Genomic DNA, 26,133 nt, shown 5'->3' with positions numbered 1-26,133 from the left:
GGCTCCTCCGGGAACATTATATTTCTCTCAAATAATTATGATCAAGAAGTCTAGAGCTAAGGTTAAAAATCCAGAGCCGAGAAAAGTTTCTGCTATCACTTGATCATAACTTCATTCCTCTCCTTTACTTGCTCTGGTCCCAGGGGCAAATTTTGAGCCAAAATTCAGTGAGTCTCTTTTGACCTAGACGGGTGGAGACAAAAATATCATCTTGAAAAAAGAATAAGGATGGGGAACACCATTGAGTCTGGAATTATCATGAATTGCACCAAAGCTGCCGAATAGCATCTGCCTTACACCTCAAATTGTCAAAAAGGAATTTAACAGGCAAGTTTGGGGAGAAGAAACTGGAAAGATTAACAGCCAACCGTAAGATAAAATATGATTTCTGGTGCCTCTGAATATCAGAAAAGGGAAGCTTATATTTTATGACATTATGCAAGAAACATGATCCTATGGATATTACCCACCATTTTAAATATCTGTGTTGGGACATCCGATTTCTGCAATGACAAAAGCTTCTCAAATTTCTAACAATACAAATTTTCCCGTTCTTGGTTTTCATTCACCCACTCTTAACTCTCTAATGATTAGTCTGCAGATAAAAGAGTATTAGACTCAGCGCTGGCAGCCAGTAAACATTCTTCAGTTGAACTAAATAAATAAAAGCTCTATGTATTTATTTCTTTCCCTGGCCACCAGTTGAAATGAATCCTTCTCCCTATAGAAGATCAAGTACAGCATCTCAACACTGGAGAGCTTGAAAGATCCTGGTCCCACTATAGAAGGCCCAGGTCTGATACCTGTAGCTCTCTGTGTCACCACTGCCTGGCCCAGTGCCTTCCACAAAGGTAGGGTCCAAATAACATCAAGTTATGAAGACAGTAGTGAGAGCTGTCACATGCTATGTTAGGCTGTATTATTATTCAGTAATTATTATTATTAATTATTCAGTAATTATTCATTCCTCTTCCTCCCTCCCTCTGTAAGAGAAGTATTACTCTCTACCCCACATCAATATTGAACTTAGCCCCAAGACCTTCTTTGGCCAATGGAATGTGGGCCAGTCTTGAGCAGAGGCTTTAAGAGGCACCACAAGCTTCCACCAGCCTCTTGCACTCCTGATCTGACCTTGAGAACACTACATCCCAGACAGTGAGTACTCCCTTCAGTCTGGGTCCTGAAGTAGGAAAGACATGTAGAACAGATCGTAACTCAATCTACAGCTTGCAGCAACTTCAACTGTCTTCCCAGACTTAAGAGCAAGAAGAAAAAAATGTCTGCTTTTATAAGCCACTGAAATGTTGTGATTGTTTGTTATGCAGTAATAATACAGAAAAAATCTGACTAATACATATGCTTAGCAAGGTTATTACGGCACACTGCAGTGGAAAAGAGGGGAACTGACATGAGATTTGGAGTCCATTGCACTAGAGCACCAATTCCAGTTCTAACAACTTCCAGATGCCTGACCCTGTTTGGGCAAACCTCACTGAACCTCACCATGCTGGATTACTGTGACAACTAGAAAGTACCCACAAAGCACCTAGCATAGTGCTAAGCACACAACAGGTACTTGATAAATGGAAGAAATAATAGAATTAGTAATAACGGATGGTAAAATATCTTCCTAATTACCCATGATTAATGTGCTAAACTGGAAATTGTTTATCTGGATTAAATACTTCTTTAACACCAGGTAAATAAAAGAGTGAAGTCATTACTCAAGTTTGCAGTTTACAAAAGAATCTAATAGAAAATCACTGTTTAAAATGTACAGCGTGTTCTGTATAAACCTTCTAAAACTTCTGAGTAGTCAAGAATATGCATTCCTATTATGTCAAAGAATAAGAATGCGTTCTCTGTGAAGGAAAAAAAAGATTAAATTGCATCTTCCAGACTGGTCATTTAAATTGTCAAATCCACTGTAGTTGGGGGCTCCTCAGTTAATCCATTTACTGTGAACATTATTAAACGTTTATTAAATGCCCGTGCATGGTAAAGAATTTCAAAGGTATGGTTTTGTTCACTGAGCTCCAAAAAGGTCAAGAACATAAAACTACTAAATGGATCAACTAATCCCAGCATAAGCTGTCTCACAAAACAGGAGCACTGCAATTACTGAAGCACAGAAATAGATTTTGATCCATTGGGAAGGCATTCAGAAAACTATCACCACTAATGAATAACAGAAAATTTATTTGGATTGGAAAACTTGACTAGAAAAGAAATTTATCTAAAATATGAGCTCAATTCCCTGCCTTTCCAAAGAATAAGGAACAGGATTTTACAGAAAAGATATAATCTGACAGACACCCTCTAAGGAGCCCAGGTAAATTTAGGGTAGTGTTTCTGAACCACACACAGAAGGACTGCTTGGAGTGCTTGAATGAAGATCCCTCAGCTCCTGCCCCAGACCAACTGAATCAGAATCTTTGGGAATCAGGCCTAGGGATCTGCATTGCTGACAAACTCTCCAGCTGATTCATGTGCATGCATAAGTTTAGACCCATTAAACAAGGCAAGCCATGACAGACAGAACCTTTGCCGGATGACTTAAGGTTCTTGAAAGACAAAAACCCAAACAACTTTAGGCCGTTTTATTATGCCCAAGGGGTCAAATGAAACAACAGAGTCCGAACTTAAGACCCAGTAACAGCTGTAGGGCTAAAGAGCCACTCATTCTACCAGCAGCTCCAGCCATGATTTTTAGAGCTTGGAGGCAAAGAGCTGATTGATCATTCAACAGTAGCGCAAACCCAATAGCACCATGGTGATGGCTTCTCTTGTTGGACATACATTTGCCAAACTTCCCCCTACCCCTAGCATCCCCGTGGCACAAGTCCAGGCAATCATTCCGCATCAGCTTTTTGGGCTGGGATGTTAAAATCTGCAGGAAGTGAGACAGAAGGAAGATGGTTAAGAATATTACCATACGGAAATTCTAATCTTCATAAAAATGTCAACATTAAGTTGAAACTTTTTTCCTATAACCTAGAGAAAAAGATAGTTTTACTTCCTAAAAGAGGGAAACAAAATGAAATAAAAAGGAGGAAAAGATTGGGATTGACCTATATACACTAATATGTATAAAACAGATAACTAATAAGAACCTGCTGTATAAAAAAATAAAATAAAATAAAATTCGAAAAAAAAGGAGGAAAAGAAATAGTCACTATGGTTTTAAAAATGAATCATTCTCTAGGAAAGTAAATCAGAAACATGGGTAATGAATGCAAAGAAAAGAGCACTGAGTTAGGACTGAGGAGAGCTGGTTCTAGATCTAAATCCTCTAATGGGTATGTGGGTTTGCACAACGCACTTAGCTATTTGTTACCCCAAGGGAGCTGATGTCATAAGAAAAGATTTTTAAGTCACAAAGCAATGCCAAAATGAAAGTGGCATTTTTATCACTCATGGCAAAATTTATTTTATACAATCCAGAATATAAGGAAACAATGCAAAGTAGGGAGTTGTTTTTACAACAGAGTCAAAAGACATCAAACTCTTGGAGTCAAAAACACTAATTTGAAAACAGACATGCACCCCAATGCTTATAGCAGCACTATTTACAATAGCCAAGACATGGAAGCAACGTAAATGTCCATAGACAGATGAACGGATAAAAAAGATGTGGGGTGTATATATATGTATGCAGACACACACACACAATGGAATATTGCTCAGCCGTAAAACAGAATGAAATAATGCCATTTGCAGCAACATGGATGGACCTAGAGATTATCATACTAAGTGAAGTAAGTCAAAGACAAATATCATATATCACGTATATGTGAAATCTAAAGAAAAACACAAATCAACTTATTTACAAAACAGAAACAAACTCATAGACATAGGAAACAAACTTATGGTTACCAAAGGGGAAAGGGAGTAGGGATAAATTAGGAGTTTGGGATTAACAGATACACACTATTATATATAAAGTAGATAAACAACAAGGACCTACTGTATAGAACAGGGAACTATACTCAATATCTTCAAATAACCTATAATGCAAAAGGATCTGAAAAGGAATATGTATATATGTACACACATATATACATACACACACACACATATATATAACTGAATTGCTTTGCTGCACACCTGAAACTAATACAACATTGTAAATCAATTATACTTCAATAAAAATAATTTCTATTTATGTAAAGAATTATAAAAGCAGCTACATCATCAGACGACTATACACACATTTTCTGAAATAACACCCAAGATGAGAACAAAACAGCACGGTACAAACATGGAAAATCTAGGCCACTCTCACCAAATTGCATCAAGCTACACCAAGAGGAAACTAATGAAAACAACTCATTGTGGCTTGATGTAGTCATGAAGGTTGCAGTTGTTAATGATCCAGCCTGACACCTTCCTGTTGACCTACCTACCTACATCCACCTGAGCCCCAAAGGTAAGCTTCTCACACTGAAGAGCCACACAAACAATGGGACTGCGAGGAAGAAGGAAGGTGATTAATGGCTGGTGCCATCAGTCAACGAGCCCACGAATGTAAGGACTTTGAAACCCATTTAACACTTTATTGCCTTACAGATTTTAGATCAACAACAAATTCATGTGTATCTAGGAACATGCAAGGAAGCCCATACTTGTCTTTAGATGGGAGACAGCAGTGTATGCTGCAGTTACTCAGAGCTCAACCTGAAACCAGGCTCCAAGTTATGTATCTTCTCTAACATCAGTTCATGAGTTGATGAGTATTAGTTCTGGAGGGGCTGTTGGGAGAATTAAATAAGACCCGACTATAAAACCCTTCATACGGTGTGTTGCCTATTGCAAGTACTCAATGAAGTCATTATTATTAATAGTAAAGTATTAGCATAGAATAGACACCCAGTAAAGGTTACTACTTTTTCTTTCTCATTTTGTACTTCAAAGGTAAAAATATATTCTAATCAAATGACAAGTTATATGTAATAAGAGAGAGTATATGGCTACATCAGAACCCAGTTTTCTTGACATCTACCTTTTCCTTCATCATGGCTATGGAGATCAATTTTACAATTTACACTAGCCAAAATGAGAAACCATTCGTACAAAAAATTTATAATTTACAGTTTAAATTTTTGACAGTATACACAGTTTTGTAACTCCTATCCAATATTTAATACTTTCTCAAACCCTTTTTCTAGTATAATTAATGTACAACTAGTATCCCTATGATGACACCTTCCCACTATCTGTTTTCTTCATCATCATCATCATCATCATCATCATCATCATCATCATTACTGGGAACAAAACACCCTGTGAGTGTTGTAGAAAATGATTTACTGGATACAAATGTGGCCCCAAACTGTAAAGTGCTAATAGTACCATTCACACAGGAATAGAGAAGACACAGCCCCTGTCTTGAGATGTGTGCAATCTAGAGAAGACTAGAAAAAGGCACTGTGTTGATCAAGGAACACACACACACACACACACACACACACAAACACACACACACACACACACACACACACAAGCAGGTGTCCAAGCACCTGTACATTTAAAGGCAAATAATGACAATAATAAGAATAGAAATAAAATCTATATCTGTATCTATGACAGTGTATAAATAAACAGGTAGGGGACAATGAAAATATTGGGACTATTTTGTCCCATATTTTAAAGTGTTTCTGTAAAAGGTAAATCCTTACAGATAAAATCTTAAGACCATTTTTTTTAATAAATAAAAGCCACAACATGCCTCCTCTATTCTATCATGAAAACATTTGTAGAAGGTTGCCTCCATGCATTAATGCGGCCGATACAGTGCAAATGCCTGTCATTCAAGGGCCAGATGTGCCTGGGAAACACAAGAGACCAAGCAACTAATGCAATATCACTTTAGAAAAGCCTTACTATAAAGGGAAAGACTGGCATATAAGATCCATTTGAAAATCCATTTCACACTTCTAATTTAAAGCCAATTCAAACGTAATTCACTTTATCAGGGCCCTTAATTTAGTGAAGGTCAGAAGTGCACTCAACAGAGGTGACAATTATTTACACGTATTGAAAGATAACCTGGTGATGGCAATGCTAAACCAGAAAAACAAAAACCAGGGACTCCCACGGAAAACCACTGGCTATCACTGTATAAACAGGTCTTCTTACAAGTCAATGCATTCTAAGGAAAAGCTTTTACTTGCATCACCTCTGCACCAAATGCAACCTCACTTGTCATTCCGTTTGAGTGCAAGAATAGCCATGCACTTTTCCAATGTTGACAATTCATGAGAAGAGAAACAACAATTCTGGCACAAAATATGAAACTTACCACTCTCGTCATCTATGTTGAACCTTCCAAGACCACTGCCATCCCTGATGGAGTACTGGATCTCTCCATCCCTCCCGGAGTCCTCATCATGGGCGGTAACCTGCAGCACGCTTGTTCCAATCCGTGAGTTTTCTTTTACAGATCCAACAACAGCAAAGTCTGGGAAATAGGGAGTATGGAGGTTTTCATTGACGTCCACCACTTCCACCTCAACAAAGGAAACGGATGACAGAGAGACAGGCCGCCCTTTGTCTTTGGCCCGAACGGTGAGGTTATAGAACTGCTGCTTTTCATAGTCGAGCTCTTTGCTCAGGCGGATGGTGCCGCTTGCTTTATCTATTTCAAATCTCCCATTATAATCATTGATCAAAGAATAGCGCACTTGACTCCCCAGTCCCAGATCTGGGTCATGGGTCTCCAGCCAAGCAATGACAGTGCCAATGGGAAGGTCTTCAAGAACCTTCACACTATAGCTACTGGGAATGAAAGCTGGGGAGCAGTCATTGACATCATCCAAGAAAACCTTCAGGGTGACAACGGAAAACAGCTGCTGGCCACTTTCTGCCTTGTCTCTGGCTTCTATTTTTAAAGAGTAGTTTGCTTTGGATTCCCGGTCCAATTGATCAGCTACATACACGATTCCAGTGGAGCTATTGACGGCAAACTGCTGTGTATCTGTCAAGACTGAGTAAGTCACTTCACCATTAGAACCCAAGTCTTTGTCTCTGGCTTCCACCTGAATAATCTCAGTGCCGATACTTGAACTTTCAAGAATGTTAACTGAGTAACTGTCTTGAAGAAAAATCGGGCTATTGTCATTAGTATCTTCCACATTGATGGTAAGCAACCTCCACGAGGACTTCTGTGGATTACCTAAGTCGTAGATAGTGATATTAATGAGATAGAGGTCTCTGTGTTCTCGATCCATGGGCATAAGGACTTGAAGTTGCCCAGTCTCCATATCAATATTAAAACAACTATCCGTATTCCCATCGGATATTGTAAATAGCACCTTTCCATTGAAGCCAGAGTCGGCATCATAGGCTTTAATCTTCAGGATGTTAGCACCAACGGGCAGATTCTCCTTCACGGCCACATCAGAAGGAAATGACTTGTCAAAATGTGGCCCCTGCCTATTAATTGAATAAAAGTCAAGAAATCCATCTTCCAGATTCAGCTTCCCATTTGCTTTGGCCTTAATGAGTAGTTTCTCTGCAAGCTTCTGAGCCACGCGAGTTTCTCGGCAACTGAAGCTCTTCGAAGACACCTTCCCGTGCAGGACTGAAATGTTAACAGACATAGGGTCCGCAAAATTCTCCCCATCGGTGGCTGTAATCCTAAGGGCAAAATTTCCATTTTTAATGCCAGGATTCATCAGTGACTTTTTAAGCTGCAAAACACCAGAGTCTGGGTTTAAATAAAAGAAACCAAGTTCATTTCCAGAGATGATTTTGTACTTTACAAGTTCCAGTTCATCGATATCGATCGCTGAGACAGCTGTGATATGGCCCCCAACTGGAAAGTCATAGGAAATAATTCCCTGGCAAGCCACTTTTTCAAAGAGAGGGCTGTTGTCATTGACATTTCCTATTCGAATAGTCACATTGACCTCACTTTCATGGCGGTACGGCGAACCCCAGTCAGAGGCTCTGACGATGAACCTGTATATTTCTGGCGAGGATTCAAAATCCAATTCTTCAGTTGTGCTAATAACACCTGTAAACTGGTTAATGGCAAATGGCAACATATTCAAGCTGGCAATACTATAGGTGATGTACCCATTTTCTCCTTTATCCTTATCAGAAGCTGAAACTGTCAAAACGCTTGTTCCTGCTGGAACACTTTCATTCACAAAAGCATCATACACTGGCTGCTGAAATTCTGGGGTGTGATCATTCGCATCTTCTATGCTGATGGTGACTTGTGCTTTTAGATCTCCTTCTTTATTTGTCACTCCCAGTTTATAAACCTCCTTCTTAATGGTATTCAGTGGCTGTGCTGTGACGATCAGACCTGACCGAGGATTAATTTTGAAGTACTGTGCATCCCCTCCAGGGGATAATTTGTATTCCACATCTAGAGGTTCAGGACTTAATTTTACTATAGCAACCACGACACCAGGAGGGGAAAATTCACTAATGCTCACATCGTACGTTTCTTTTTCAAACCTAACCGGGACAGTGTCTCTTTTGGGGTTGGCAATGTGGACTATCTTTACTGCTGAAAATTTCTGAGGTGACCCCTTGTCTTTGGCTTGAAGAGTGAGATTGTAGCCATAGGGAAAGCTCCCCCAGTCAACCTGCTTCTTCTCCTTAATCCTGTACTCATTCATCCACTTTCCTTCCTTAGCCAGGAAGAACTGATCTAAAGGATCCCCAGCCACAATGGAAACAGACTCAATCTCTCCATTGGCTCCTTCATCTAGGTCATCCACTGTCACCAGCGCATATATGGGCTCTTTGTCCAGTGAGAAAGGAACATGAGTGACCACGTGGAGAGTTGGGGCATGCTCATTTATTCGTTCAACGTGAACGTAAAGCTTTGCAGTACTGCTCACTCCATTGTTTCCATAGAGCTTCATCCCCCGGTCCACAGCCAAAATTTCCAGATCGTATCTATTCTTTTCATCATAATTTAATCGTCCACTTAAAGAGATGACACCACTCGTGGGGTGAACTGAAAAGAGATCAACTTTGTTCTTAAAGTAGTAGTAGAATTCTCCATTGGAACCGATATCTGCATCTGTTGCTGTCACCTGGGCAACGCTAGTCCTTAAAGGTGTGCTTTCTGCGATTGTAACAGAGTAGGTTGTGGGTGAAAATAAGGGTCTCAGATCATTCATGTCTAAAACCTGTATGCTCACTTTAGTCCATGCTTCCAAATCTTCTCCTCGAACAGAACCTTTTACTATCAATAAATAATTGTCCTGAATTTCCCTATTCAATATGGCAGAATTGCCACCTTTAGTTCTTATTCTGAGAAAACAGAAATCTGCAATGATGACTTCCTCTGCTTTGAAAAAGCCTTCTTCATCTCCAGACACTATTCTGTATTTGATATCCCAGGACAGATCTATTAAGGTGATGCCCATTCTACTCTGGCTGTTGACGTAGGTCCTTGCTGCCGAGTTCTCATACACGGTAGCATTGTAAATGGAATGTGTGAAGTGGAAACCAAGGGGCCCGGTCCCCGGCAGCCCCTGAGAGACAGTGGCCAAAAGCTTGAGAAGCAGGAGAATGAGGCAAGAGGGAGGCCGTGTACCTACACAGTATCCCATAGTTATATCCATCACATCATACTTCCATCCTGGAGGGGGAAAAAGAGAGAGAGAAAAGATAAATTAACCTAGAGGAACACGGGAGAAGGAACAGGAAATAACTTATGAAAGAGTGTTTTTTAAAAACTTTATTATAAAATCTTTTTACTAAAACATCAATATGAGAAAAAAAAATAGAATCCTTACGACTACTAGATGACAAGGAATTCAAAACCACTAGGATTTAAATTTATCTTATTTGATTTGTTTTAAATGATACTTTTACACTGCTGATAGCATTGTTCATTGGTAGAAGATTTCTTGTATTCTGAAGGTCAATTTAGAAATATGTTCTGGAAGCCTTAAAAAGTGCATTTACCTCTGACATAAAATTACCTTCTAGGCAATTATCCTATGGAAATAATTAGACAATTGTACATTTAGAGCACAGTTTAAAATACAAAAGATTGAAACGATATTAACTGCTTATCAATAGAGAAGCAATTAATTTGTGGCACATTTCATAAAACAAAATACTATGAAGCCACTAAAAATAATGATAAAAAGATGTATATTTTCCGATGAAGATGTAATGCTAAATTTAAAAAATCATAAAACAGTATGTATATATGATATCATTCTATTATTATTTAAACATTTATATATACAACTGCATTTTTACATGTAAAGTGAATTAACTGTGTTGTGGGTTTGGGGGCATCTTTGTATTTTCTAATATTTCTTAAGTTAACATTGTTCATCTATGGTTGTGTAATTACTTTTATAACTCTGATCTTTAAAGAAATGTTTTCAAGGTATCACCATCTTCTGTTGTGTTGACTTTTAAACTAATCAAGATTAAGGCATAATCTACTACCACGAGGATGAACAAAACATCATGTAACGAACAAAGCAGGAAGGACCATCCCTAAGGAGTTGCTGGAGCCAAGTGATATTCACAAGTGGACCGTGCCCCTCAGGACAAGGGAGGTAGGAAAGATTTTGGGCAAGAAAAATTTAAAGAATGACAAGAGATTTATTTTCTTAAGAGTAACTGAAGGAATTACTTCCAATTATTTTTATCAGCCACTATTAAATTTCCAAGTCACCACAGCTCTATGACTACGTAGATTATCAAAACATTTTCCTATTTTAACTCTAAAATCTGTCAAGTGCTTTAAAAATAGAGAGGGGAAATGCTATTTAACAGGGAAGAGCTAAGTCTATTTATACCATGATGGCTCAGATTTTTAGAACAACCAAATGTATTAGTTCTTCCACCAAGACATATTCACCGGACCCTCCCATTTCCTCTCTCCGTCTCTTCTATGGGAAACAGAATGGGAGAGAAGAGGAGATAGGAAATGAATCCCTTAGCCTGCACACTGTGACTGACTTAGCCCTTTTGTTACATTTAATCCTCACAACACCCTAAGTACGATTTCAGCCAACTCCATGTTAGAAAACTGAAAGTTAGAAAAGTTAACCCACTTGGTTGGAACACTGACCCAATCAATGTCTCCCAGCTGGTAAGTAGCAGAGCAGGATCTCGAACCCTGGTCTTTCTTGCTCTAAAAGCCATGTTTTTTCCTATCACACCACCACTCTTCCTAAATTATCTATAAGCAAGAATGAAATAATCGAGGTTCCCTAGAAGCACATATGACATAATTTCATTCTGTTGAACTAGTCAGTATTTATCATTGACGGAAAAGCATAAAACCCACACGTCCTCTCTATTTGATGATCTCCATTCTGGGTTTCAACTAGTTGCAATCACTGGCTGCAAGCTAAAAAATCCCCTACGGAAGTTTAGCATCTACAAAGATATCTTTGTAGTTTATAAAAATATCCAAGGTTGGCAAGGCACATGTTATTATACCCTTTTTTAGATGAGAACATCAAACCTCATTTTCCTAGTAGCAGACTGTCTCCACACCCCACACGCTTTCTCATTTTCTTCCCCCCAACTCTGCCTTACAGGAGACTCTCAAAAGTGAAATTCTGGGCCTGCATTTGCTTGGGTCCAATTGAGGAGGAAATATACCTTGCTGCTGTCACCTGGTGAAGTACCAAGGAAACACTGAGTAGGTGGGTAGAAAGAGTACAGTTTACTATAGGGATTTTGTAAGCAGCACAGACAATAAAAATGTAAAGCAGAAAGATGGGATGACTTTTTATAAATGAAGTTAATTTCACAGGCAGTTCCTCTGGCTGGCTGTCCTTTGGAAATGCCCCATGTGCTAAGTTCTGTGCGAAGCAGCAGCTTGGATGCAGAAGGTTCAGGAGAGTGAACCCCAGGGGACCAGTGCGACTGGAGGTGCCTCTCCGTGGAGGACACTTGGCTGAAAGATGGGAGTGACAGAGCCCTCTGTAGAGACCACAGATAGAAACCAGCAGAAGCTTTGATAAGAACCCGGATGACTCATGAGATTCTTTTATCTCATCATCTGAGAATGCGCCAAAGCGGAAGAGGTATTTTTAGGTTCACTATGAACACAGTGGAAGGAGACAAGGTTTTTATAAGGGGATGACCGAAGGTATGTGCACTCTCTTAAGGTAGAAAACAGGTTACTCCCAGCATCTCCAGGGAAATACAAAGCAAGTTTCTGCCTCGTTTCCCACTCACTAGTCTACACCCAGGGCTCTCCTGTGGTTTCACCAATACTTGGCCCAAGGAGTCTGGACTCTTTGGTCACCAGAGAAGAAAACCATTCCAATGGTGAATTCAGTTCAATTGAAGTTTTCTTCGTCTGTCCCCCATCCCCACCCTAAGCCCAGATTGAAGGAAACCTGATGGGATGAGCCGAACTTGGGCACCACTCTATTCCCAGCATGCAGTCCGGCATGTACCACCAACCACATACCACGTAGGAGGCATACAATACTGGTTTGCTGAACAGAATATTAAGGTACAGAAGTAAACAGAGGCCCAGAAGCCTTTAACGTGCTCAGTTTCCAAATCCCCAAAATAAGCACATCTTACTTCAGGAGACAGAATCAAGAAATTATACTGATTCAAAGGAGCCTTAAAGAACATCTGTTTCAATCTCTTGAGTTTACAGATGAGGAAACTGAGGCCCATAAAAAGGAAGAGATTCCATAACATGAGGTCTCAGATCTCCCAGGTTCGAGCTGATACCAAAGGGAAATGTGTGTCAATTGAATTAGTTTTCCTTTGAGTTATATTACAATTTTAGTGCTGTGGTTTATCAACATTTTGCAGCCATTTTTGTTTTCTGACATCTTATTAGTCTCCCTGGTGTTACTGCCTCCTCTAAGTAGTTAACTATTTATAAGTAAACACTGAAGTGCCCTGGGGGACAGGTACTTTTACAAACCCTTCTGGTGAATCCTTCAAAACACAGAATGCTGTCATAACATGAAAAGCATCATTCATGTTAACTATTCGAAAATCAGTACTTTTGCATACTGAGTTTTTCTTTCAGCAAGATACACTGCTGGAATGCTTTTCTTATAAAGCAGAATCAATGGTCTTAAAGGCAAATGAAAAGACTTCAAACCATGCTGAAATGGAATTGTATTACTGTGCTCTGAAATTTGGATTTAACTCCAAAAAACCTGAACAGGACTGAGCTTGTTGGCTTCAGTTGTTAAAACCAAAAAATATCTCATGAGGTTTTGGTATCTTTATTTTTGAAAAAAAAAAAAAAAAAGTCTTATATGGCACAAATTATTCCAAAACCTTGAAGTCTTCTCTATCAATTTAGAAAATAAACGAGTGCTAGAAGTGAGAAATTCTTTTAAATTCTGCAAAGTAAGTACTAGAATTAGATTTTGGCTTCCTTTTTTTAGTATGCCAAGACGTCTGTTAAGATGTTTTCTTAAAAAAAGAGTCCTGCTTTTTCCACACTGAAGCCAAGCTATTTGTGAAGCCAATATGATAGTGATGGTGTTTGAGAAGCCCCGCACATTGATTTATTGTACTGCTTCTGGATTATTTTAAAGAAAGCACTTAGTTCCCAACCTCGGAGCCTATTTTCTACGACTTAGTAACATAATCAATAATTTTTGATATAATCTCCAAAGAGATCATCAAGTCATCAATCTTCGAGACATTTATTTTCCAGAAGCAGTCCAGCGTGCCTCACCATCCGGCCCTGCCCACTCAGATAGAGGGGCTCTTAGCCTGGGATGTAGAAGGGCATGCGGATTTTCTTTCCAGGGATGAAAAAATACCACAGACCTCAGGGCAATGAACAGCTCTTACAACGGCCACCTCTCTGGGAGTGCCTTGATTCAGTGGAGTCCCAGAGGGCCTCTGCTTGCTTGGGTAACCTGGGGAAGCTGTATTTTGCCATCAGTAAGCTGGCCTCTTTAAACAGCTGGGATATCTGAAGAGTAGAAACAGCATCTTAGAAAAGCATTCTATTTTTACTCCATCTCTTCGTATCTTACAGATTTTCAAAGGGCTTTGTAAGCCAGAGAGGATGCTTGGGGAATGTGCTATGACAGCCTGTGAAAGAAAGAACAAAGTCAGTATCTGAAGGGCCGCCCCCTTTACAGGCATCCTTGACGAAGATGCCTTATGTTCGAACTGCAAAGGGAAGGTCAGTCACGGCTCAGGTGTGCTGTGACTGTGTCTGAAACCTACACAAACGCTCTGTGTACAGTGGTTCTAGAACACACACTCTGGTGCATGACTGCCTGGGTTTGAATCCCAGCACTGTTCTTTATTATTATTTTTTTTTAAGAAATTTATTTATTTATTTATGGCTGTGTTGGGTCTTCGCTGCTACACACGGGCTTTCTCTAGTTGCGGAGAGCGGGGGCTACTCTTCATTGCAGTGCGCGGGCTTCTCATTGCGGTGGCTTCTCTTGTTGTGGAGCATGGGCTCTAAGCATGCGGGCTTCAGTAGTTGTGGCAGGCGGGCTCAGTAGTTGTAGCTCACGGGCTCTAGAGCGCAAGCTCAGTAGTTGTGGCGCACAGGCTTAGCTGCTCCACGGCATGTGGGATCTTCCCGGACCAGGGCTCGAACCTGTGTCCTCTGCATTGGCAGGTGGATTCTTAACCACTGCGCCACCAGGGACGTCCCTAGCACTGCTCTTTAGTAGCTGTGTGACCTTGGGCAAGCTATTTAACCTGTCTGTGCCTCAGTTTCTTCGACTACACAATGAGAATGATACTGCCTGCCAAATCGGATTTGAGTTAATAAATAGAAAGCACCTAAAATAGTCCATGGCACGTGGTAAGCATACAACCGCTGGCTATTAATATCATTAACTAAGGCAGTTTTTAGAGAGGGCAAAATCTGTGAGTCACAAGAGAGGGATATTGGAGGAAATTTACAACCTACGCTGACATTTTTTTTTTCCAACAAGAGAAGCCACATCGACGGGAAAGGAAAGGAGGTCTTCTTTACTAAAAGCAAAGGATCACTCCATGAGACCCAAAGGTCAGAGATATCTGACTTGAATAGAGGTTTGCCACTTACTTACTGGCTGGGTGACCTTGGGGTAACACTTAAAGCTTGTTAAGTCTCAGTTTCCTTATCTTTAAAACAGGGATTATACCAGTTCCCACTCTCATCAAACAGGCTTACAACTGTGTCTGGCACACAGTATATGTTTCACAAATATGTACTGGCACTATAATTATTAAAGTGTTCAGAAGAAGGGATACGAAGTAGAAAATAACTGAAAACTGGGCTGAGGATAAGGGGTCAAGAGGAAGACAATCCATGGGGTAGTCCATCCCTAATAGGAAAGATACCTTTCCACAGACCCAGGCTCCTGCCATGGTTTGGGGTCAGAGCCAGGGAGGGGTCTTTTGCATGGTAACATAGGCTAAGGGTTCTTGCCAAGGCTCTGTAACCCATTCCCAACTCCTGAGTGCACACTTTCAAACTTAGGAAACCATAGCTGCATTAGGGAGATACTCCTCAGATGTGGCCTTTAATTCCTGACAAGTTCTAACAGGATTTCTGCTTGCAATGATGAGCCCCAGCACAGCCAGATACTGCTAAGCCCTATCTTCCAGAGCAGCATATTTCGATATGGCTTAAATTACCATCCTCATGGCACTACTTTATGTTCTGGGTCCTTGCTCCTGAAATCAGTTATAGACTGGCTGTATGACACACTTGGGAATAAAGTTTTACTCTCTGGCTGATGCTATTGGCTGCCTGAAAAGTAGAAAAAATGTTTACTGTGTAGTTTTCTTAGTACAAATCATTGTAGCTAGAGAGTGTACAGGATAATATACTAAGCATTTGCGTCACAAATAATTCATGTCATGCCATTACTCAGATGACATTATGATATACTAAACCAGAGGCATGGAAACCCAATGAGTTTTACAGACACAGGGATCATAAAATTGTCTCATCCAACAACCCAGTTTTAGAGAGCTGAGGAAACACACTGAGAGAGGTTATGTAATTTGGACAAGGTCACACAGCTCGCCAGTAAAAAAGCTAAAATTAGACCTCAGATCTCTACTGTGAATTTGTCTCGTTGCTATTGCTTCCTTTATAATACAGGTCTCTACTTGTTCGTGCCTATAATTCTTTTCCATCTTCTTAGATTTAGCTAAAATGCCACATACTTTATGAAGCAATCCTGGAGATACCACCCACCCCCACCCCCAATCCAAAAGTGAGCTCCACATCTAGAGCTGCGATTCTTAAACTTTAGCAAATGTCGGAAACATGGTAGGACTTGCTAAAGCTCACATTGCAGGGCTCCACCATAGAGATTCTGGATACGTTGGTCTGGGGTAGGGGCTGAGAATTTCTTTTCTAAGAAGTTCGCAGGAGATGCTGGTCTTGGGACGACCAGTACTCTTGAGAACCACTGCCCTAAATTGTCTGTAGCTTATCTATATGCACCTCCTGATAGCACTGCCTTCCTTGTATCAGAGTTACTTATGTGTGTTTGTAAATTACATACTGTACAGTAAGCTCCCTTGTTTCCTCTTCTTTTACAGTATCTAACTTGAAAAGGCAAAACTTCAATCAATTTTTGTCGAGTGAAACTTGTCTAGCCAGGGTACACTGTAACTTCACAACACGCTCCAGGGAGAGGATGAAAATGAGCATTGGACAAATCAGGAATTATACTCATTAAACCTAGACACCTTGGAGAAATAGTATGCCATTTCCCAAATTGTGTCCCATGACACATCATTCTATGATATGAAAATAGGTGTGCAACTAAAAAACGTTTTAGGAAACGCTGGTTGAACAAAGCTAAACGGATTTCTTAATTTAGAACTTCTTGGAGCCTTTAGTATGCTCCAAAATAAACTTTCCCCATCTCCCTTCCTTAGTCACCTCTAATAATTTGCCCTGCTTTGTTAACTCCCTAGGAAAGCACAATCTGTATTTATTGTCTACTTACACAAGGAGAAGTAAAGTTCCTTGGTACTTGGTCAGGATTCAGAAATTCTCATTGCATGCACACATACTATGTAAATTGTGATCCCAAGGGATAGTATATGTACTATTTCTAAAATGTATTTGATCATGAATTTCCTCCCCATTCCTACCCCCTCCCCATACCACCACCGGCAGGAGAAGAAACAATATTTTATTAGGGAAACACTGATTGAGTCCAAGCTAGATATTGTGGCTCAGACAGGTCAAACAGCTACCTGGAAAGCTTTGGAGGTGAGGGCTAATCCCAAGATTCTTGAGACTGGTTCATTACTCTTCACCATATCACAGGGTATGCTTTCTCATTTCAACTAAGCTGAGACTTATCCCTGAAGAAACTGCTTCAATACTTGTCATATAAACACATCTCCATGCTCCAACTGAAGAAAAAGCTGAATGTTCTATAGTGTGCTGTATATTTTCTTTTCTCATTAAAAAAAAAAAGGCAAATAGAGAATTTTCACAGTCCTATGAGCTACAAAGACTGGTATGAGGGGAAGAACCTTATTAATGTTAAATAATCATCTTTATATTTTCATAGTTTTTATTATCTGTTTTTACTTAGTCAATGATCAAAAGCAGTTTGCCAAATCAAAAATATTCTGAGATGCAAAACCTAAAACCAAGTTCATATTTCACACCTCTCTGGAAAATTCTGCTTGTCTACTTGAGCCCCAAGCCTAAACAGCGTTTTACAAGCAAAAGAGTATTTCATTGACAAGGATAAGATATCAACTTCTGTCATTCTGAACAAGGACCAAATCCCAAATCAAAGCCTCCAGTTGGTTCTGCCAACCAGCCAAGTAGAAAGTTACCCAAACCCAATCTTTTTCATTATAATAATACTGTAAATTCTCATTTTTTCCAGTTGTGCACATCTTTCTATTGTCTAAGAGTGGTCTCTCAGGAGAAAAGTCAGTCAGCCTGAAGCAAGTGTAATTCAAGTTGGTCCTGAGCAAAATGGAAGATTCAGGCCACACAGCGGCAGTGTTATGAACACCTTCCTTTATTTTCTCCCCAGGTGCTAGAAATATTTCCATACAACAGTGGTTAATGTCAAGTATCATTTCATCAGTAAATGCTTCAAATTCAGGGGTAATTCAACCAGGGGCTATAAGAAGGAAGATTAGCATGTTGTTCAAGCCTTTTAAAAATCACTTTTCCCTCTGGAGAAAGAAATTCATCATGGGGTAAGAGAAAAAAAAATGTATGGAGTGGATATAATTTGCTTCTATGCTTGGCTGTCTGGGAAAATGTTCCAGAAAAATGCATGATTTCAATTTTTCTCTGGTGGGCCTCGCTGACAGAAACCAAAGAGTAAATACATTAGTGCTCACTTATGCTCAAGATTTTTTAAAAATGAAGAAAAAAAAAAGCAAAAAAGAGCCTTTTCCAAGTAATAGCATTTACTCTTGCATAACTGCCTGAAAGAAAAAAGAACCCTAATAGTTTCAGATGGAACAATTCTTTTTAACAGTGTTCATTCCAATAGTTAGGGGGCAAAATGCAGTTGAAGGGAAATGTGTTCTCTGAGCCCTTAGCTTAGTACACTCTGACACAACCCATATTTACTGCTGTTTATAAGTCCCTGTGGTCTGTCCTATCTCCAAAAGTTAACATCCTTTCAGCCATCCCAATTGCTGTACCCCTTTAAAAGTGGGTCTCCTTCAAGGAAAAGAGAATTCTGTATAGTAAAATCAGGCATCAGGAAAGCAGAATATGGGGAAGCATCCCTCAGTACCTCCCTTTCCCACTGTGATAAGTGATGGTAATGTTAGGAAGTGCATCCTTGGGAGAGCTGAGGAAGGGTGAGGTCCCAGAGCTCTGGGACCAAAACAAGGTAACAGGGGTATCAGGTCTCCCTCATCCCAAAGAACCTAATCACCAAAGGAAGCTGTGAAAATGATAAAACATCCTAAAGACTATTGGAGGACTTCTGGGAGAATTCATTCAACCCCAAATGTTTCCAAAATTACACATGGGATCTGGTCTTATTCTGGACAAAGCAGGTCACCAGTTCTAGAAGGCAGTTCTGGAAAGGCCTATGTGTTTGGCTAAATGCCCCCCCCCAAATGTAAGAAGGCAGCAGCACTGACCCCTAAATATTATGCACAGTACAGCATTGCTAAATGGATCTAATAAGAAAAGAGATACACGCTCAACTCTCTACAACGGCGTGATACTATATGTGTCACCTCATTGAAGGCTGGGGAACGGGCAGATGAACATGGGAAAAAGAATACGTGGGCAAGAAATGAAGAAACAGTACATCCGGGAATGGGTGAGACTCTTTAAAAAAAGGTATTCTAGGCAGCAATCCCAATAAACTCAAAAAGGAGAAGAGATGAAAAAACAGGTTAACTTATAGAAGATGAACACACCATGGTGAGAGGTAAAGGATATAGGAGAAGGCAAAGAAGATGATTTGGGAATAAGCAACGAAAAAAATTGGCCAGGATTTAAAACAGCTCACATGTAGGTCAAGAAATGCAGTCTCGAAGTTTGCTGACAATCCAGAAATCTTGTCAGTCACGTCTCCTCACGTTGCCATCACTGACAACTGTGCCTTAGCAAACTAGGCATAAATGCAAATTGGCTTCCTTCAGCTCTCCCATACTCTCCATTAAGGGTATTTGTTACTGATTCATGGGTTTATACCGACTATGCTTGGATTAGTACCCAGTGCTAATGAGACCAAGGTCACAGGTTCAATCCCCACATGGGACTACCCAGAGTCTTCCTAAGAACAGGTCATCAAGGACAGCTGAACATCAACTTCCCTCCATCTCAACTGAGAAGCCCAAGGATGCAGAATCACGTGTCAGTGGGGTCTTCACGTTCACTAAAGAGAACATATTTCCTGAGAGGGATGAGATATTTGTAACACTTCTGTAGATCCACATTGAAGGAGTTGTCAAAGAACCTCGGAGCACCTAGACAGTAATTTTCAGCATAACCAACCTTAGCCTAACATATTAGGTCCAGGGCAGGGTTACTATCCCAAAGCACTTGTAAAAGGACTAGGTGTGAATACTCAGTGCCTCAGAGCTGGCTTGACAAGAACTCTGCCCCCTAGAATGGAGCCAAAAGGCCAAGGGTAGGTCCTATCTTTGGAGAATAGCTACTAAGCACACACGGACAAGGTTGGTCAGTGGAGTCACCCTGAGAGATGCTAAACTGCTACTTTCTGCATCTCTGTCAATACTGCTGCACATCACAATTTTGGAAGAATTAGGACCCAAAGTGGTGGGCGTGGCTAATGAAGTGGTTTCCTGGGACATCCCCTCACCCCGCTTCTTGGGACCCTCGTATCATTTTGGAACCTGAGAGCCAGAAGTGGAAAAGCAGTCAAATCTAGTAGGTTCAAAAAGAAAGTGAAAAAAGAAAGAAAGTGAATGTTATAAGAATGCAGCGAGTTCAAATCCAGGACTTTGGAGCTGGAACAGATTGAAGTTCACTCACGGCTGATGAGAATGAGGGTGCCGCTGAGAGCACGTTTCCTGTGCTTTCAGGATAATAGAGACCAAAACTGTGAACATGCCTGAGAAGGTTCTGCTGAATCTGGCCCTCGCTTCTTTTCTGGACTCATCTCTAACCACTCTGCATTTAGCCACACTGGCCTTTTTCTTGTTCCTGGCAGATCACCTCCTGCCCCAGGTGCTTTGTACATGCTGTGGCCCCTGAGTTTAACTCTTCCCAGCCCCATCTCCATCAGGAAACACGTTCACAGTCACCACAGCTTCTGTATCCCTCAAGGCACATTTCTCCGATCCCCAAGACTAGCTGTGGCTTCTTGTTATTGGTCCTCAGAGCACCCAGAACATTTCTTTCATCACAGTTATTACCATTTTAATTATATTTTAATAAGACTATTTGATTACTATCTGCTCTCCCAGCTGGACTATAAACTCTGTGAAGGAAAGGACCATCTCTTAGGGCCATCATTCTTGTCCCACACCAAACCTAATGTTTGGCCAGTAACAGGTGCCCAATATTTGCTGTTGGATAAACTATAAATGTCTTCTGAAAACATGGGATTAGAGCAGTGGTTCTCAACTGGGGACAATTTTGTCCCCAGAGTACATTTGGCAGTGTCTGCAGACATTTTTCATTGTCACAATGAGGAGAGAGGTGCTACTAGCATTTGGTGGGCATGGGCCAGGGATGCTGGTAAACATCCTACAAGACACAAGACAGGCTCCCAAACGAAGAATTAGCATCAGGAGTAAGATGTCAATTAATGCTGAGGTTGCAACTGGAGTAGGGCAACGAGGGCAATTATATTGAGAAGGGCAGTAGCAAGTATATGAAATAAAACGACTCCCAAGAAGAATGGTTCATGGAAGAGACACTGCACAGAGCCCTTCTGCTGCCCTTGAGATGTTCCCAGGATACTGACCCAGGGAGAACAGCTCTGAGTATCTGGTACTAGGAATTGAGCTCCCCTCTGTTAGGGATGGGATGACCTCCAACCCCACAGTATGAACCTGGCTGGGTTCTCAGCTACCTGCCGACAACACAGAATGAAGAAACTTTCACCTCTCGGTGGTGGAACCATTTGACCTGACTTCTCCAGGAAGTATTCACGTGTGGCAAGACCATCAGTCACCCTGACAGCTAGACTCCCTGTTTGTTCCCAAGGACTAATGTTCTCCAGTTTTCCAGCAACCTGACTGGGATCTCACTCTTTACAGAAGCATTTATTCTGCCAACAGAGTCAAGACCCTGGAAGATTGATCTTTCCAGGTCAATGGAGGGCCACCTCTCTCAAGGGTCACATAATTTTCTCTGCATGACGACTAAGGCCACAGCCTCCCCAGGCTTTGAGCTGCCTCACTTTTCCATGGCTTCAAAAGAGTCATTTTCCTCAGCAGCGTGGTCTACAAGGCAGGGTTCTCAAACCCAGTCCTGGATTGAGAGGCCAAGCACAACTCCCCAAATTACCCCAAGCTACAAGAACCTCAACAGATTTTTAAACACCCCTTTACATCAACAGTTGCTGGAAAATAAATGGGGTTGCAACTGTAACAAGCCTTAAACCAACTACTTCCATTCCATGAAGTTAAATAGAGCTTTCTTCCAGTCTACCCTGAGTCGATGTAGTTAAAAGCCAAGTCTACACTTTTCCACCAATTATGCATTACAAATAAATAGTTTACACAAGCATATGTAAACTGTGAAAGGGGGAAGCCACCATACCGACCAGCCATGGCAGATGTTTAGGGACAGCTGTACAGGGAAGCTGACAAGAATTTAGATGAAATTTACTTTAAAGTCCCACAAGAGTGAGAGAAGGTTTGTTTAACCTTTATCAAACCATTCCACCTAAGGGGTTCATATCTGAATTTTCCTTTAGAACAGATTTCTGTTGTGTTTCACATGACTTTCCCACTTCCTTTTTTTAACTAAGGAAAGAAGCCCTAGTGGTTTGACCATTATGAGCAAATTTCATCCAACCATTACAAACGTAAGCCCAGAAGTATGCTTTTCAATGTCCATGTGTTATTAGTAAATGCGAACAGACCAGAGTAAATATTATTAATAAAGAATGTAGCAACAGAAAAATCTGTATACCAAGCACTTTAAGTTCTGAGCTTCACGAATCCACTAGGCTGTACTATAGTTTTCAAAAACCTCTATTTCCACATCCAAAAGAGAAGTGCTAGCTCTCAGCCTCACGAAGGTAACAATACCATCCTTCCACGACTTATGTGTTTTTAGGAGAAAGAACAAATGATATTAGTGAAAAATTACTTAGATTAAATGTCCCTAACTAGAATTGTAGGTGTCGCTACCCTTTGCCTCCCATATTTTCTGCAAGATCAAATACCAGTCATTCAATAAATATTTGTTGACTTGGGAAATGGTAATAACAGCTAACACAGAATGAGTGCCTACCACATGGCCAGACCTTGTGCATTGTTTTGTTATCTAAGATAACTTGAACGCTGGTGCTTCCAGAGTTAGGGAGGTTAAGGAGGAAGGAATTTCAGAGGTAGTTTTGTAATAGGGAAGAACAAATCTGACTCCATATTAGTTCTGTTTCTTTTACTTTAACCTTTGCACTCTGTTACCTGTGCTTAGTCATGTTGGCTATGCACCTTTTGTAAAAGAATGTCGCCTATAGCCTGAAATATACAAGATAGCCTATTCTCAAGGCTCTGACTTTTAAAAGTATAACATTTTTCCATTCATATAGAGATAAAAAGTTGCAGAACAGAGAATAACATTTGTCTTGTTGGAGGTTTACGGGAACATCATGACCTGACCTACCTGGACAGCTGCAAGAACAGCTGGAAAAGAATTCCAATACCAAGAAGTTTGCAACAACTAACCACGCCCCTCCCTCACCTTGCCTTTGAAAATGCTTTGCTGAAACGCTTTGGGGGGAATTCGAGGTTTTTTGGGCACGAGCCACCTGTCACCTGGCATGGCCCTGCAATAAACATTTCTCTGCTCCAAACTCTGACGTTTCAGTATTGTTTGGTCTCACTGTGCACTGAGCACGTGAACCTGTGCTCGGTAACAGTTTGGTGCATCAACCTTGCCATGGAGGTCAAAAGGTGATGCTTAGAAATCAATACTCATCACATGGGCTTGCTGATGGCAGGGCCAGGATAAGAACTCAAGCTCTAAACCAAAAGTAAACAGTTATAAAACTATTATCTTTTAAAATAATTTCTAGAAGCACGAAGAGAATGTTTATTTACCATACTCTCATAGAATTGCAAATGGAAGCCATATGGTCTGCGACCCTACTTCTACCACTCCGGAGTTTATTTGGATTCAACATGTCACTAAGAAAGAGTCAAGAAACATTATTTGGTAGTTTAAGGTTATGTGGTTTTACAATTGAATAGTTACTGGTGATTTGATTTTATTAAAAAATGGCCCCCAAAAGTCAGTTCTGTTCCATATTATCATAATGTTGATCTCTCCACTAAGTAAAAGTGAAGCCAACAAATGAATGGTTTATATATTTTTGCCCTTCACAGTTCAGACACAGATTATATAGAATATATACTCATGTGATTCAATACATATCAATCTTCCTTTGAAACTTTGAACTTTGATTTTGGGGGACAATTTTGGAATGTCCTTCTTGCTCTAGCTTCTTCCTTTTCCACGGATTTAATTTTAGTTTCAGTTCCAGAATCTTTTTTTTTTTTTAACAACATGTTCACAATCTCTGCCACAGTGTATGCAGTTATTTCTGGACTAGGACCTCCTCAATACCATTAGCCTATAGTTAGAAAACAATGTGAAAACACTTAACACTACTGAACACTATATTTAAAAATTGATAAGATGGTAGGTATTGTGTTATATGTTTTTTTATCACAATTTAAAATAAAGTATAAAAAACATTAGCCTTCCTCAAAGTCACGCTCTTACATTTTTTTACATCAGATTTATATACTGATATACTATGCAAAGCCTCTGAGATTTTTGGAAAAGCCACAGTTTTTTTGGAAAGCGGGTGTGATTGTTATAGATTACATAATGGCAAACAATCACCTCACTCAAACGCACGGAAGTACCCAATAACTCTAATACATCACCTCTGTCCATCATCCATCCGATCAATCAATTGCAAAACCCCCCCTGCCTGACAAGAAAACCATAATCAACCACTTAACCTAAATAAAAAGTCAAAGGAGTGAAATCTTCCGTTTCAAGTCATTTGGGAATTTTGCATACATTCAGTGTCTGAGCCAGGGGAAAGACAGTTGGGGAATGTTTGCCTTTTTTTTTTTTTTTTTGAACAAAAACAAGTATGTAGGTTTCCCTACGCAGATCAACAGAAGAAGGATCCAACACTGAGGAGGGGAGGAAATGGGCTAAAGGTAACTCCCGGGATTCTCAAAGTGAGCAGATGACAGTGATGGTGGCCCGTCTCGTGTTCCCAACGCAGCGTCATCAGACATTTAACGCAGTCAGCGCTTCTCCTTTCTAATACATGCAGAGTTCCTCAGGATCCTGGCCTAGAGTGCCTTCAGGATAAGAATTTCCACAGGTCTAATCAATGGGGAACTTACAGGGCAGTCCCTCCAGCCCGACATTCCCTCACAGAAGCCTAATTTAATTGTGATCTGTTCTTATCTGAGTCAGGTCTTCACTGACAGAAGAGAGCATCTCTGAACAAGGTTTCACAAATGCTGGCCCAGGGCTGTTTCAAAGTCTTCCCATAATTGAAGCAGCTATCTTTTCTCCTCAAGGTGGTGTTTTCGTATTCTACCAGGGAGAGAATTATAAGCTTGATATGAATGGCATTATTTGCACATAAGATGCACCCTCCTAACTCATGGAAAGAATCACTCCTTTATCAATGGCACTCTCTGGAATCCCTCTACAGATGACTGAACTTTAAAAATGGAGAAAGAAAGAAAATCATCAGCTATAGATTAGCCTCTTAGGTGGGAGTATAAAATGAATCCTGACAAAAGTCATAAGGCATTAGTAAGATATTTTGCAAAGTCTACCAAAGATAATGATGTTACTTTCTTTAAGTTATGACTCTCACTTCCTTCGTGAAGTCACTCTTAAAAGAGAAGAAAGGCAATATGGAAATACTGGAATACTGGTCAGTTCCTTTGCTTAGCAATTCAATTTTCACCCTCAATCCTTTACCAATTGTAATCTACTTAACTGGGAGCAAAATGAAATAGGTTTTCTCCCCTTTTGATTTTGTGGAGGGGCGGAGGTGGGAATCAGGGGAGGGTCATGATTAAAGAGATGCTTTAGGAAGAGTACTAATGCTTCTTCACAGCTCAGGAGAGTGGGATATAACTGGGGAGAGCCCCTAATATCTTGTCCTTTCTTCAAAAATGTCTCGCTGCTGCCTTAATGGAGAAATAAAAGTACTTTTAAATTAAAACCTACATTTATGAGGCAGATGTAGGGAGGATGATAATTTGAACATGACTTAAGGCTGGAAAAAAACTTTCAGAGTTTTTCTTGTCTTTGATACTTCAAGATGAGAATCTGGAGAATTCTGAATACGTTCCAGGACTTGCAGCTCCAAATTCCCCACCAGATAAGGAAATTCAGAGAGAAAGGGCAGCTGTATAGAGAAGAGGAGGAGGAGAGGTGTAGAGGGACAGCCAAACACTGAGTGCTGACTATACTTTCCTCCCGGTCACAGGTTGGGGTGCAAGCTGCTGCTTCACTTGACTGCC

General features: G+C 40.4%; 1 protein-coding gene across 11 annotated transcripts in view; it reads right to left on the bottom strand.

Moving 5' to 3' along the window:
• FAT3 (FAT atypical cadherin 3) overlaps positions 1-26,133 on the bottom strand; it is a 702,395-nt gene that overhangs the window by 555,280 nt on the left and 120,982 nt on the right. For 10 of the 11 annotated variants that reach the window (XM_082340432.1, XM_082340440.1, XM_082340439.1 and 7 more), the window contains one exon: positions 6,302-9,607. In XM_082340432.1, coding sequence (XP_082196558.1) covers positions 6,302-9,590 — 3,289 coding nt within the window. In that variant the 5' untranslated portion in view covers positions 9,591-9,607. Of the gene's footprint in view, positions 1-6,301; positions 19,805-26,133 lie in introns of those variants that run through there. The other variant, XM_082340437.1, reaches the window with a different exon arrangement.

This window comes from Balaenoptera borealis, assembly GCF_965194805.1.
Source record: "Balaenoptera borealis genome assembly, chromosome: 11".
Taxonomy (NCBI): Eukaryota; Metazoa; Chordata; class Mammalia; order Artiodactyla; family Balaenopteridae; genus Balaenoptera; species Balaenoptera borealis.
This window is presented reverse-complemented; position numbering and strand designations above follow the sequence as displayed.